This window comes from Hyperoodon ampullatus (genome assembly GCF_949752795.1).
Source record: "Hyperoodon ampullatus genome assembly, chromosome: 5".
In the NCBI taxonomy this organism is placed as follows: Eukaryota; Metazoa; Chordata; class Mammalia; order Artiodactyla; family Ziphiidae; genus Hyperoodon; species Hyperoodon ampullatus.
In genome coordinates, this window is record NC_136918.1 from 118,886,485 (window position 1) to 118,901,423 (window position 14,939).

At 34.0% G+C, this 14,939-nt stretch overlaps 1 protein-coding gene across 3 annotated transcripts in view; it reads left to right on the forward strand.

Moving 5' to 3' along the window:
- Positions 1 to 14,939, forward strand: part of USP25 (ubiquitin specific peptidase 25) — a gene marked incomplete at its 5' end in the record, with an annotated part of 145,661 nt that overhangs the window by 90,300 nt on the left and 40,422 nt on the right. For all 3 annotated transcript variants that reach the window (XM_079704213.1, XM_079704214.1, XM_079704215.1), the window contains 5 exons: positions 16 to 177; positions 792 to 1,015; positions 3,996 to 4,066; positions 5,088 to 5,316; positions 6,748 to 6,948. In XM_079704213.1, the coding sequence (XP_079560339.1) occupies positions 16 to 177; positions 792 to 1,015; positions 3,996 to 4,066; positions 5,088 to 5,316; positions 6,748 to 6,948 (887 nt within the window). The remainder of the gene's footprint in view (positions 1 to 15; positions 178 to 791; positions 1,016 to 3,995; positions 4,067 to 5,087; positions 5,317 to 6,747; positions 6,949 to 14,939) is intronic.

The window sequence follows — 14,939 nt, forward strand, 5'->3', positions numbered from 1 at the left end:
TTTTATGGTTAACAGGTATTTAAGCTATGGTTCAGGTCCCAAACGATTCCCCTTGGTGGATGTTCTGCAGTATGCGTTGGAATTTGCCTCAAGTAAACCTGTTTGCACTTCTCCTGTTGATGATATTGATGCTAGTTCCCCATCTAGTGGGTCTGTACCATCACAGACATTACCAAGGTAAAAAGTTTTCTTGATAGAAGAGACAGCTATGTTACTGTATTACATAATAATTGATGCCTTTAAAGATGGTTTTATAAAATGCATATTGTGATTTATTTTAGTGAACTCTAAAAAGATGACATTCACTTAGAAGGTTGTATGCTTCTGGGGGCTTTCTTATTTCATTGTTTCAATGGATTTTATGGTTGTGGATTGAAATTTTCATCATACTTTTTTCCATTCAGAATTTTACTTTAGGTTGTATGTTATATGTATCAACCTTTCATCCATGAAAATACTACTGTTAAAGTAGAAAATTTTCTGTAATGTGAGCTGCTAAGTATTAGCAAGGGAAGGTTTTATAGTTCTGGTATATGTAAGATTTGTATAAATAAATATGATTAAGCCATTTCTACTATAAAGCTCCGATTTTATAGTAATGTAGTTCCATATATTAAGAATCTCATTAGGTTATTAGATTAATCCACATACTTCTGGGGTTTTTTTTTAAGAAAACTTCTTCTTTTTGAAATTATAAGCCAATTTAATGCTATTTGTTTGGCACATAATCATTGTCCAGAGCTTCAACTTGAAAAGTTTAATAATGAATATTCTGTGCTTTAAAAATACAGCACAACAGACCAGCAGGGAACTCCTTCAGAACTGCCAAGCACATCACCCGCATCAATAGCTGCCATTTCATCGAGATCAGTAATACACAAACCATTCACTCAGTCTCGGATGCCTCCAGATTTGCCCATGCATCCAGCACCAAGACACATAACAGAAGAGGAACTCTCTGTGCTAGAAAGCTGTTTACATCGCTGGAGGACAGAAATAGAAAATGACACCAGAGGTAAGAAGCTTCTCATAGCAGAGCTACTCTACCTCAGATGAACATGATTAATGTTAGAATTGAGAAGGGAAGTCACCTATGGATTATGGGTTTCATGTGTAAATATTAATAAAGGCTTTTTTCCCCCTACAAAGTGTTTTCTGTAAGATAAACTAGTTTGGCTTCCTTTTTTATGATCTTAATATCAGGTTTAGAGAGACCAAAAGATTTTTCCTGTATTACTTAGCTAATTAATGACCTAACAGATGGTCTGATTTTCTGGTTTAGTGCTCCAAATTTATATCAAACTGGTATTCACAGGTACTCCATTGGTGAAACATCATACAGCATCAGATTTTGTACTTAATCAGTTATGTGCCTCCCTTGATGTTTGTGCAGTGAGTTCAAGTGATACAGTGTTTTCTTTAGGTTGAAGAATTAGAAATGTGAATTTTAATATTCAGTCTGCTCTAGTAGGTTTCCAAATATGATCTATTAGCTCAGTGCCAGTCTATAACGAGTTTTAACTGGCATGTAGTAAAATAAGAAAAGTAAGGACAGTGTTCTGTGGGGTGTGTGTGTGTGTTAGTGTTAAGTTGCCATCTGTTCATGCTTGGAAGGAACTCTCCTTTATTCTGAAATTATCTCCTTTACTTTTATCCTACTTTACTGTTGTTAAAATCTCCTTTTTCTTAAAATGAAGTGATATTAATATTTTATGGTAGTTTTATCATAATTTTTCTTGCATGTCAAAATATAATAACCTATTATTGCTCCCTAATTTTATCCTAATTTTATTGATCTATGAAAAAGATATCTAGGAGTTACTCTTTTTATACCAAAAGGTTGGACTTGTACTAAACAATATCACTTGTTTAAATGCCCAACTAGATGCTTTATAGACAATATGGAAATAAAGAGCAGTACGTATTTAATAGGGAGTAAATAGGGTGTGGTGGCAACTAACAGCATTAGTAACTAAAGATTTTCCTTAGTATTTTTCATATATAAGGAATTTTTTTGTATTTGAAATCATTAGTAAACATTAATTAAGCACATAGTTTTTCCTGAATACTGTGCTAGGTGTTGGATAATTTTCTACTGGACTTGGCAGATTGTGTTTGTTTTCATAAGATTACATTCAGAAGGCTGAAAGTTAAGAACTTTTGACACCAAGGTAGTAACATTGAGGGAAGAAAGAAATGAATTTGGTATATTCTTTGATGTGGGTCATTGACAAGAGGGAAGAGAGAGGGGGCGGGGATCAGGGATGATTCCCTTTGTTGTTCATAGTGATATGTATAACTACATAGATGGAATGCACTTTGGAAATGAGCAGACTGGTGGGGAGCAGGCCTTCCACCTTGGGGGAGGAAGTAGGAATATGATGAGTCCACTTCTGGCCAATTTAAGTTAGAGGAACTTGAGAGACATGTCATAAGGTTTTGGACCTATAATACTGTGCATCAAGTATTAAAGCTTTTCCTTGGAATATTTGTTTTCTCTCTTTTATCCCTGATGATATTTGCTGTTAACATTATTTTTTAAACTATTACATAGTATTCCAATATATGAATATGATATAATTTATTCAATTTCTGTGTTGTTACTAACTACCAATAAAGCTGGCCTTCCGCATACATATTAACATACTTTTTGAGTTGAATATATTAAAAATGCCATTTCTGATCCAAAGTGTATATACTTAAAATTTTGACTATTTAAAAATTTCCCTCCCAAAACAATAAGGCAGTTTACATTCCCAATAATTTTGTGTGAGAGAACCTGTTTCCCAGTATTCTCCCTAGCTCTGGGCACTTTTTAATTTGGTAGCCTGATCGTTGAAATGAAAATGGTATTTCAGTGTCTTGATTTGCATTTCATTAATTATGAGTGAAATTCTATTTTTCTATAAATTTGTGACCTTTGCCCATTTTTTATATTGAACTATTTGTCTTTCTCTTATTGCTTAATAGAAACTTTAATGTTATGGGTATTAACCTGTTGCCTGTAGTGTATGCTGCAGATAATATTTTTCTAGTTTGTCATTTGATTTTCTTTATGTTGATTTTTGTTTTGTTTCTATAATAATAGATTTTCTTAAATTTGGGGAGGGAGTCTTTTCATTTATGGTTACTGGATTTTCTAACAAGCTGTAAAAGGCTTTTCCCTTGTCTAAAGTTCCTAATTTTCTTTTGTAGTCTTTGGTGTTTTTTTTCCTGATTCTGTTTAACAGCTTCATAGTATAGTGTGGTTATACTATAATTTAACCATTTCCCTATTGACAAATATTTAGGTTGTCTCCACTTTTTAAAAAACAACTGAAACATCCCTACCTCTAAATAATTTTGTAGGATAGATTTCTACTGGAAGTAGAAATAATGAGTAATGGGAGTCTCATAACTTTATTTCAGTTGGTGATTAAAGCGGATTTTTATTCAGTTACTTCTGTACATATACATATATGTATGTGTGTGTGTGATGTGTGGTGAAGTTATTTTATTTCACTCTAAAGGTTTTCGTATAGGTTATAGCTCCCCTTTTCCACGTATGTGCCCTAATTTCCTCTGGCTCCAAACTTACATATTTTGACACGGGGAACTTCATCAAGGTAAAGAACTTTATTCTTGATGTAGGGCAATAAAAGAATAAACTATAGGAAAAAAATTAAGTTTTTCCTGTTTTATACAAATATGTAAGGGGGCTTAGCTTTAATTTTCATTGGAAACTTCCTTTATAACTTTGAACAAAGTTCAGTTTTATTGGCTGTGCACAGTTTTAAAATAAACCATATTTGTTTTCGTTTTTCATTTGTGCTATATCTTTTATTAAGAACTAAATTTCATTTTATACAAATTCTGAATAGTAAGTTTTAGAACAGTTTTAGAAACTTTTTCTTATTTCTCTAACATATTGGTAGGAAAACCCTTATTCCCTACCTTATAAGTCTCAGTAGAAACATACTTGATGTTAATCATTAAATGGCATCTTCTATCCTTAGATTTGCAGGAAAGCATATCTAGAATCCATCGCACAATTGAACTAATGTACTCTGACAAATCTATGATACAGGTAAGTTGAATTTTGAGCTAGTAAGCATTATCAAAATTATTTACATATTTTAATTTATCTTTGTTATTTATCATAATTCTCATACTTTTTGTTACAAAATTGTTGAACTTTAAGATTTTTATATTAATATTTTCCTCATTCAGTTGTATTCTCATACTGTATTTATTGCCTGCCTTTTTATTCTTTTATAATAAAATGTATCAAAAATTTCCAAAAGGCCTTAGCATTTAAAAAAAAATTCTATGGGAAAATTATATGGTTGTTTAACGATATTAAGATTATGGGAGTGGGGCTTCCCTGGTGGCGCAGTGGTTAAGAATCCACCTGCCAATTCAGGGGACACGGGTTCAAGCCCTGGGCCGGGAAGATCCTACATGCTGTGGAGCAACTAAGCCCGCGCGCCTGGAACCCGTGCTCTGCAACAAAAGAAGCCACCGCAATGAGAAGCCCATGCACTGCCATGAAGAGTAGCCCCCCACTCACCGCAACTAGAGAAAGCCTGCGAGCAGCAACAAAGACCCTGCACAGCCAAAAATAAATAAATAAACAAACAAACAAATAAGTAAATAAAAGATTATGGGAGAAGGTAAAGGGTTCAGTTACATTTTAACTTCTGAGGCTCATATAATGGCTTATTACATAAGCCATTTTGCTGAACTCATCCATCAATTTATAATTGTGAAGATTTACATCATGTGCTGTATATAAAAATGTTCATCATAAGTTCTTTATTCGAAAGAAATAACTTAAATAGATCAACAAATATATTTCCAAAGTTTTGAAAATCATCTTATTTACATACCTGTCTGTTTTACATGTCTTTAGTTTGCTTATCCTCTCTGCACCCTGCCGTCTTTTATTTCATAGTTTAATTTTTTCAAAACTTTAATCCCAGCCAATTTACTCTTGTTAAAAAACACATGCTCCTATGGGATCCTCCAGTCAGATGGTTTGTGGGTTTCATGGGATGTGGTGTAATAGACTACATAACTACAGTTTAACTCTTCTTTTTCATATTTAGGTTCCTTATCGCTTACATGCTGTTTTAGTTCATGAAGGCCAAGCTAATGCCGGGCACTACTGGGCATACATTTTTGATCATCGTGAAAACAGGTGGATGAAGTACAATGATATTGCTGTAACAAAATCATCATGGGAAGAGCTAGTGAGGGACTCTTTTGGTGGTTATAGAAATGCCAGTGCATACTGTTTAATGTACATAAATGATAAGCCACAATTCTTAATACAAGGTAAGAATATGAAATATATAGGGTGGTATATATTTTTAAATAAGTAACCCTTTTACGTGACTCTGGTCTCTGGTGTGATTAGTTAAGTGTAGTTTACTAAAGAGTGTGATGAATATGATTAGGAAATGCTGTTGGGTTATTGTAGGTGGGAAAACTGGAATTGAAAAGTAATGTGACCCGGGCTGAAAACTGGAATATATTTTGTATTCAAAGTTAACTATTTAGTAACTATTATAAAATGTCAATCGGACTTCTTTCTCCTTGTTAAAATCCCTTTAATGACTATGTCAAACATTGACTCATATTCAAGCTCCTTAATCTAACATAAAAAACCTCCATTTTCTGGCCTCTAATTGTCTCTCCAGCTTCATTTATAACCATTGTCCATTTCAAACTTTATGTACTTTACTAATATTTGAACTTCTTTGGCTCACACCAAATCATTTCACACATTTATATCTATATGTTCTTATGTTTTCTGTTTTTATTTTTTGCCAGTAATGATCTTATTTCTTTCTTCTTTTGCCTAATTCTTTCTCATCTCTCAAGATTCAATTCAGATGTCATCTGCTCTGCCAAGTTTTCCTTGACCTGCCACAAAGTATCCCTCCTTGTGTTATCATAGCATACCTCTGTTGGGCACTTATGTGTTTGAATTGTATGTTGACTTGTCTTTCCCACTTCACTCTGATCTGCTCAGAGCCAGGGACCATTTCATACTATGTCTTAATCTTTTTATTTCTCATATTCTAATATAGGCTTTGCATATAAAAAGCACTTAATAAAGGTTTGTTGAGACTGATAAAAATAAACTTTCCTTTTGTATTTAACCATTTAGCAAAACTAGTTAGGCAGTTCATTTATGACTGAAAGCTAAAATTTATTTTGTGTGTGTGTGGTAGAGGTTGAGTAACCCTTTTAAGTACTACTTATGTGATGCTTAAAGAAATCTTGCTATACTGATTGATTAGTTTTCAAATTGCATATAAGTATATTGCTATACTTAACTGCTTCAGATGAAAAAGAATTTTAGTTCTCTTTTGAGCTTTCGAGGTTATGAGTTACTTCTCATTTTGTGGTAAGTTTTACTTCATGAATAATCAAACGTCTGGTATTTTATAATAGAAAAAGTAGAACTATGTCAGTGTTTGAAAAGTAGCAAACAGTTTTGACCTTATGTCTTGTTCCATTTTTTTACTCTTCAGCCTAAAAGTAAAAGCTGAGAACATTACCTATAATGGATTATCAAATATTTGCATCATTGTTTTTCTGAGCATTTGTTTGAGTTTTCTTTTAATATATAGGTAATATTGATGCGCCAAGTGGTAATAATTTGTACTTTAAATACATTTGAAACACCTTCTATTTTGAGCTTTGCACTTTTCCTTTAATCCTTAATTTTATAATAGTTTTTTGAAATATGATTTGCAGAGGAGTTTAATAAAGAAACTGGGCAGGCCCTTGTTGGAATAGAAACACTACCACCAGACTTAAGAGATTTTGTTGAGGAAGACAACCAGCGATTTGAGAAAGAACTAGAAGAATGGGATGCACAGCTTGCCCAGAAAGCTTTACAGGAAAAACTTTTAGCATCTCAGAAATTGAGAGAGTCAGAGTCTTCTGTGACAACAGGTTAGTCCTCTTTTATTGCATTTTATTATCAATATCATGTTTATTATTGATATTTTATTGTAAAAATAAGATATGCTCATTGAAAAAGCAAAAACAACATAAAACTTTAGTTATCCTAAAATATGAAGACTCCAGTAAAAATCATCTGTAACTCCATCACTCAGAGGTAATAAAAGGCAGCAATTTAGTTTACCCCTTTGCCTGATAACACTGTATGTACATGTATATCGTTTTCAAGTTAAATGAGATGATTCTGCTAACTCTCCCTCTACCTATTCTGCCTACTTTGATTGACTTTTCTTGGCAAGATGCTTAGAAAAACTGAAACCGCAGGTAACCCAAGCCAATTCACTAAAGCTATCAAAGGAATGAACTCTAATAATTTCATATATGAGCAAAATAACACTACTGGTAAATAGTATTAATTCATGTACAGTATTTATTTGATTTTTTTTCAGAATTCTTAAAAACAAAATTAGCAGGAACTAAATATTTAATATATTCCAAGCAAAAATCTGTATAGGTCTGTAAAACAAATGAGAAGATACGTGTATAAAAATATAAATATTAAACATTCTACAATTATTAGGTGATGAAATCAATAAAATATTAAGAATAACACTGTACAAAAATATGTTCTAGCAATGCTAAAAAAATACAATGTCTAATGATTTTTTAAAGATTAATTTCATCACTAAGTTGTCAAAATATTTTAGGATGACATTTTGTACTGTAGGAAAGGTGCTCTTTCTGTTTAGTGGTTGGGGAAATGAGAAGAGATAAATTAAACAGATATTTTCCTTAACCCCCTTTGTCTCTTTCTCTCTCTCTTTTTTTTTTTAATAACTCTGAATGGATCATTTTGAATCACCCTTTTTTTGTAAGATCTGTGTGTTTTGTTTTTATTTTTTAAGAAAGCATTTTAGGTGTTTGTTTAATTTCATCTTTTATAGACAGATTCCCATGCAGCTTTACCTAGGGTAGGTTTCAGCATTATCATCTGAACTTTAGAAGGAATTATTCTTTCAATGAGAGATTTGTAATACCACAATATGGTATGGTGACTGATGTAGGCATGCACAGATCTTTCCAGACTTGGAACTTGTTCTCATATGAATTGAATAGTTGAGTCCTTGATCTTGATTTTTTTTTTTTTTTTTTTTTTTTTTTTTTTTTTTTTGCGGTATGCGGGCCTCTCAGTGTTGTGGCCTCTCCCGTTGCGGAGCACAGGCTCCGGACGCGCAGGCTCAGCGGCCATGGCTCACGGGCCTAGCCACTCCGCAGCATGTGGGATCTTCCCAGACCGGGGCACAAACCCGTGTCCCCTGCATCGGCAGGCGGACTCTCATCCACTGCGCCACCAGGGAAGCCCCTTGACCTTGATTTTAAGTGACATTGATTCAGAATTTTTAAAAGACCAAGATAATGGTATTATACCAACAAAGATACCAACATATTGATACAGAAATGCAGTACAGTATATCTGAATACCACCATTGTAGTCTCTGGTGAGCTCTACCAGATGAGGACTGTACTTTCTTCCTGTACATCAAGTGCCACTGTGTAGAACAGGTGAAACTCTATAGTTTCACAACAATGCAGTTTCATTATAGTAACTTTGTCCATATTAGTAGGAAGTAAAATAGCTCAGTAGCTATCAAGAGGTTTCTGAGTTCAAATCACAGTGTAGTAACTATGTTATAGTTCCTTTCATTTTTGAGTCAGTTCCATCTCTTTGTGATTTCATCCCTTGTCTTCTGTACATATCCTTTCCAAATTACTCCCTAGAACTTGCCCCAAGACGGAGCTACTCTGTTATTCCTTGCTTAACTTTTAAGTGCTCCAGTTGCACATGGCTCTTCTTATCTTATTAGTGGGAGGACAGGGCTGCATAATTGGCGTGATAGTGGCACCTAAGCACTCAGATGAAGGTGAGTGCTCCAGTCATTGGTTAAGCTCCAACCCTATTATTCTTGGCTCAGTTTCCATCTTTTCTGTTTCTCACAAGACTGTCTAAATTTACAGACTTAACACATTTTATTTTTACTAAATCAGACTAATACATATTCCCCACTAATATTCCTATCTGACAGGACTACCATCATTTACATTTGTCATCTTATATTCCCTCACTATGAAAAGGCCACATGTGTGTATGCTCCACACCCTTTTTATCCTGATCAGTACCTCCTATTATACACTTTATATGCTGTTTTGTAAGTTCTAAAAAATTCAGCAGTAAGTATTGGGCATATATGTTCATGTCCCTCTTTAGTATTTAAAAAAAAAAAAACTTGAAGAGAAATACAGATGTATTTCTGAAAGGAGCCAGAATAACTAAAAAATAAAGAGATGGAAAAATTCAATTCATATGTAATTGTTATGATAGTTATCTTCCAGACTGGGTTTTTAGAAAGCAGTGACAATACTGCCTCAGTAGAAAACATTGTGTCCTGTATAGAATTGCTAGAAATATACATTTTGAGTTAGTCGAAATAGAATGTTCTAAATCTATAAATTTGGGGGTGAGATTATTGTTTAAAAGATTGGTTTCTATTACTGTATTATCTTACATATCATATTAAGAAATCCATCTTCTGTTACAGGGGAATTTAACATACCACAATTGAATAAGGGAATCTATTATAGTGTTCATTGGAATCACTTACATCCTATCATTAGTAGAGAAATTTTACTTTAATGCCTATGCCATCTTTCTCCTGTTTCTCCTCACAGTTTTCAAAGTAATTTGTTTAATTTGGTATAATACTTTCAAACTGTCAAAGAGAACCTGTGTTTAAATCTCTCAGATGTGCACTAGGATTATGAGTGACTAGTAGAAGTAATACAAGGAAATCCTGTTCATAAAATCCATCAGAGTGATTTTTTTCTCTCCCTGCAAATCTTTTCAGTAAAGCTGTAACCTAAGAACCATTAAAATCCAATTTCTTAAGGGTGATATTCCAAATAAGAATATTAATTTATATAGTATTAATTAAATGAGTATTTGTTCCTCTTCTCTAACAGGTGACCAAGAAATCCATAGGCATCACTTTTCCCACATTATTCATTGTCTTACTGAAACTAAATAATAAATGATAGAAAAGTATTCTTTAGTCCATCTTACACTACCTCCCTAACCTGCCTACTGCAAAAGAAAACTTACCTTAACACTTATGTGTAGAGATTTAGCCAACAGTTCTTTACCATGGTATATATCGATACATCAGAATTACCTGGGGGACTTTTTCTGAGTATAAACAGGACATACCACCTAAGATTTACTGCGATCAGAATCAGTGGAGGAAGGGTCCAGAATATATATTTTTAAAAAGATGTTCAGATAATTCTGAGGTATACCTGTGGTTAAGCAGCATGGCTCTAGGCTGTATGTATAAAACAAATTATTCTGAAGGAGAGAGAGCTTTGCCTGTTTTGCTTGTATTACCCATATCTTACTCAAAAACTATTTGAAGTCCTTAAAATATATATAACATCGGATTTTAAAAACAAAAAGGAACTGAAAACAAAAAATGACCTCATTTTTGACAAAAATGACCTTATTTTTGACTTGTAGACCAAATGGTCTACAAGTCACAAATAAGCTGATATTCCAGGAAAGTACAGCTGGTTCCTGAGAGTAAGACCTGGTAGAATGAACAATATCCTCAATATTTTCAAGTTCCTTTAAAACAGGGACCGAGTGATGGTCTTATTTAAATCTCCAGAGTCTAGCATAATAAATGACACATGGTTGATGCCCCTTGAATATTTTCTGATTTGATTTCATTCCCTATGGAAATTGCAATAATGAGTTTCCTAGGGGTGATCCTCAGTGTATGGGAATGCAACCATTTTAAAAGGATAGCCAGTGTAAAATAGATAGCTAGTGGGAAGCTGCTGCATAGCACAGGGAGATCAGCTTGGTGCTTTGTGACAACCTAGAGGTGTGGGATTGGGAGGGAGGCTTAAGAGGGAGGGGATATGGGGATATATGTGTGCATATAGCTGATTCACTTTGTTGTACAGCAGAAACTAACACAACATTATAAAGCAATTATACTCCAATAAAGATGTATATGTAAAAAAGGATAGCCAAAATAACTATACATTAAGGAAGAAGGCTAAAAGGTGTTGTGCAGATATAGCTCTATCCTGGATAAATTTTAGGTTTAACTTTGGTTCCTAAGCCTTTACTCCCCACATTGCTGAGAATTCTGTTTGTGGTGCCACCTAGGAATCTGAAGTCTTAAAATTGTTTCTGTGATGATTCTATGCAGCCAGCTTAGCATGGCTCTTTATAGGTTGCTTTTGGGGAATCATTGATTTTAAATACATTTCTGTAAGAAAAATGGACTGCTATTCTTTGATGCAGTACTCTTTAAATATTGTTCTAAATGTGCATGTAATAAGTATGACTCATTAGTAAGTTAAGGTATGAAATACTTCTGAAAGGTATGAGTTGTTGTTCTTTTTTTAAATAGTTGATTAGAGAGCAGATCCTTATGCTTTGACAGAAAGTCAATTGCTTGTCAAGTTGACTCTCTTAAAATGCTAAAGACCATAACCAGGAAACAGGCATAGAACACCCCCAAGGTCCTCCCAACCCCTTACTTCAACATGAAGGTGGACTAAAGGAGCAAGTTCTGAGTACTCTCAGAATGTTGGATTTTATATAACAGCCAAATAGGTGAATGAGTAAGTTCTATTATCAACATAGAACATGGCTGGAAAATATCTTATGTGGAGGACAGCCATCCAAAAATCTCAGTGAAGCCTCCGTAAACTAAATAAATGATTAGAAAGATACTCCAGGTACAGGGATATTTTATACCTCTACAGAGAACTGGCCATTCACGGTGAAATGAGTGTGTTTAGGAGTTTGTAGCTGCAGGTAGGTAACCAAAGAAGACTTCCAGGAATTAAGAGTAACAAATGTTACATAAGTAATCACCAGCTGTATTTCAGGCTGAAGCCTGAACAATAACATTTTAATAACTGTGGGACTAGTTAGTACATAAAATGCCAGTTAGTGCATAAAGGAAACAGCATGGTCTCTGTTTATTGAGCTCCTACCATTTATATAGGCCAGCAGGGATGAGACTTCTATAGGGATACAGGATGAACAAAAACTATTGTGTGTTCAAAAAACATAAAAGAGCCAGATGTTTTGTCCTAATGTTGTTTTTAACAAAGAAATGGAAATTGCCTAAATGTATGTTACAATATTAGTTGTATGAGTCCTTTATACAGAAGAACACGGTATAACCAGTAAAAGTTGTATCTACAGGAAGAATGTTTGTTATATTAAGTTAAAAACAGTATATTCAGAATAACTTTTTGTTTAAAAAAATTTGGGTAGGTAAAATCTGGAATATATAATACTAAAAATATTAATAGTGCTTATCACTAGGTAGTAGAAAGAGCTTTTTATTTTCTTCCTTTGGTTATTTGTTTGTTCTAGTGAACATGTTTTTTACTCTTCTGGTTTGACAAAATGAAACTAAAACCTCTTTCCTTTTTTATGAAGACCCTCTATTATAATCTGACTCCCTTGTAATTCTTCCAAGACTACTATTCTATGTTTCATCTAAACCAGGGTATTCCCCATTATTCTTGCTTGTAGGTTATTTTCCTGTCATTAAGGCTTTGCTCATGAAGTATCCTTCATTTGGAAAATGTCCTCTTATCCTCACTATTCTTGAAATTTTGTCCATTTTAAGACTTTCCTCATATCCCCAAATCTTTATGAATCCCCCTAATTACCCCTGTAGCAATTATTACCTTTTTTCCTCTATTCTAGTCCCAATCTTTTCTCACTACCAAATTTATGTTATATTTCATCTTGATTACCAGTGTAAAGGCTCATTAATAGCAAGGATTTTATTAATCTTTTATCTGTCCTTACAGTGCCTTTGCATATGCTGTTCCTTCTGCCTGGAATCATCTTCTTTCTCATCAAGATAATTTTCTGTACAAATCCTTCGAGACTCAGCTCAGTTGGCATTCCTCCTTTCTTAGCATGCAGCATCATTCCAAGTGTGTGTATTAGGTCCACAATGCTTCTGTATTACCTTGTGCATAAGTCTGTTACTGCATTCAGTACTTCGTATTGTAATGGAGTATACATTTATCTGATTTTGTTGAGAATTCCTTAAAGTGAGTAAATTTTGTCTTTTTTTTTTTTTTTTTACCATTGTTAATACCTAGCTCGGTACTGAAAATGGCATATGCTCAACAAACATGTTGGGAATGAAGTTTGGGTTTTTTGTTTCCAAACTCCCAGAACTCGAATCCTTATAGGTTTACCTACTGTGATTACAGTACCATTCAAATAAGTTCCCTGGAAGATATTTACACAGGGAAAATTCTAGAGGAAATAGTTTTATATGACATTTAGGCAGAATCATTCAGCATCACGTAAGGTTTTTGGACTCAAACCCCTATGTGGAAGGAAACCTTGACGCTGGGCACCTAAGGTGTATTTGACTGTGTCGATCAGATAAAATTACGTTTTCTCTTAAGGACTTAATTTACATACATTGTCCAGGTTTCCCTGGCTTAGACCAGTGTCACACCAGATGGATTTCTTGGCCTTCATTGCATTAAGCTCACATCCTACTATCAACTACTGATGTTTTATCTATAACAGTGAGAAGAGACAAAGGGGGAAAACACAAGTAATGAAAGCTTTATCAACAAGAAGTCTCTCTGTTAATCCCTAAAGCAGCTGACTTAAGCCACTTATGAAACCTTCCAGAAGCAGAAGACTTGCTAAGCTGGAGTTGTAGTGGTTAAGATTTTCTTAACCTTGTCTATCATACAGGGACACTGAAAGAACATTGCAGTCCAAAGTCAGGAAATAAAGAAATGAGGACATTTAACTTTTTTTAACTTCTTTACCTATCGCACACATTATAAACACTTCTACCTTTAGTTTTCCTTGTCATAGTATATTTCACTCCCATTATCCTAATTACTCATACCCCAAATTTAAGTCATCTTCACATTAGTCTCCAAACCTTTATGTCTAAAATGCATCTTGAATCTAACCAATTCTCTCTTTCTTGCTGTCTCTGTTATCCAAAAGAATAGCCGTTTTTTGCTCGTATTGTTGTACCTTTTAGTACTTTCATTGACTTCTAGTTTTACTTTCCTCTTTAATCTGTTCTTTGCAGTGTGGTTAGAATAATGTTCTTTAAACTTGACATGTTGCCATTGTATTTAAAATGTTCATTCACTTCCTTTGCCCTTCAAAACTTTTGTGACTCAAAGGCCTCCGTTTTGTCCTTATCTGCATCATCTCTTGCCACCTCTCCCCTCTTGTAATACTATAGTCCAACCACACTAGATGCCTTTTGGATTGAGCTTATGCTCACTTCATGGGCTGTTCATTCTTCCATTTTCAAACCTAATCCATTATCCTTCAGCTAAAAAGTCAGTTTATCTCATATCCCATAATCTAAATTACCCTTTCCCCATTTTATTCGTATAACGTATTATTATGATATTGTCACAATTCATATGTGTGATTCTTTGGTGAATAACTTTCTCCATAGTTGACTATAAACTCCATGGGGGTAGGGACTGGCTGCTTTGTTCACACTCAGAGTCCCAGTGCCTAGCCTAGTGCCAGGCACATAGTTAGACACTTAATTAGAATTCATTGGATAAATGAATGCTCGTGCATCTATGTTGAAATTACATTATTTCTTTTTGAATAATATTTCACTTTGAGAAAAGTTTTAAATTAGTAAAATATTGGAAAGGTAGACAGTAATCCTGTCGTGTCCCACCAATTGATTGAGCAAGGACTCATCCTATCCCAGTAACGCTGTAGAACATTTTAGTGTACTTTCTTATTTCTTTTTATCCATTCATTAGCTTATTAATTCATTTGTTCCATTAAGTTATTGTGTGCTTATTATATGCTAAGTATTGAAGAAATAGCAATACAAAAGGGAGATAACATCACTGCTCTTTCGATTCTT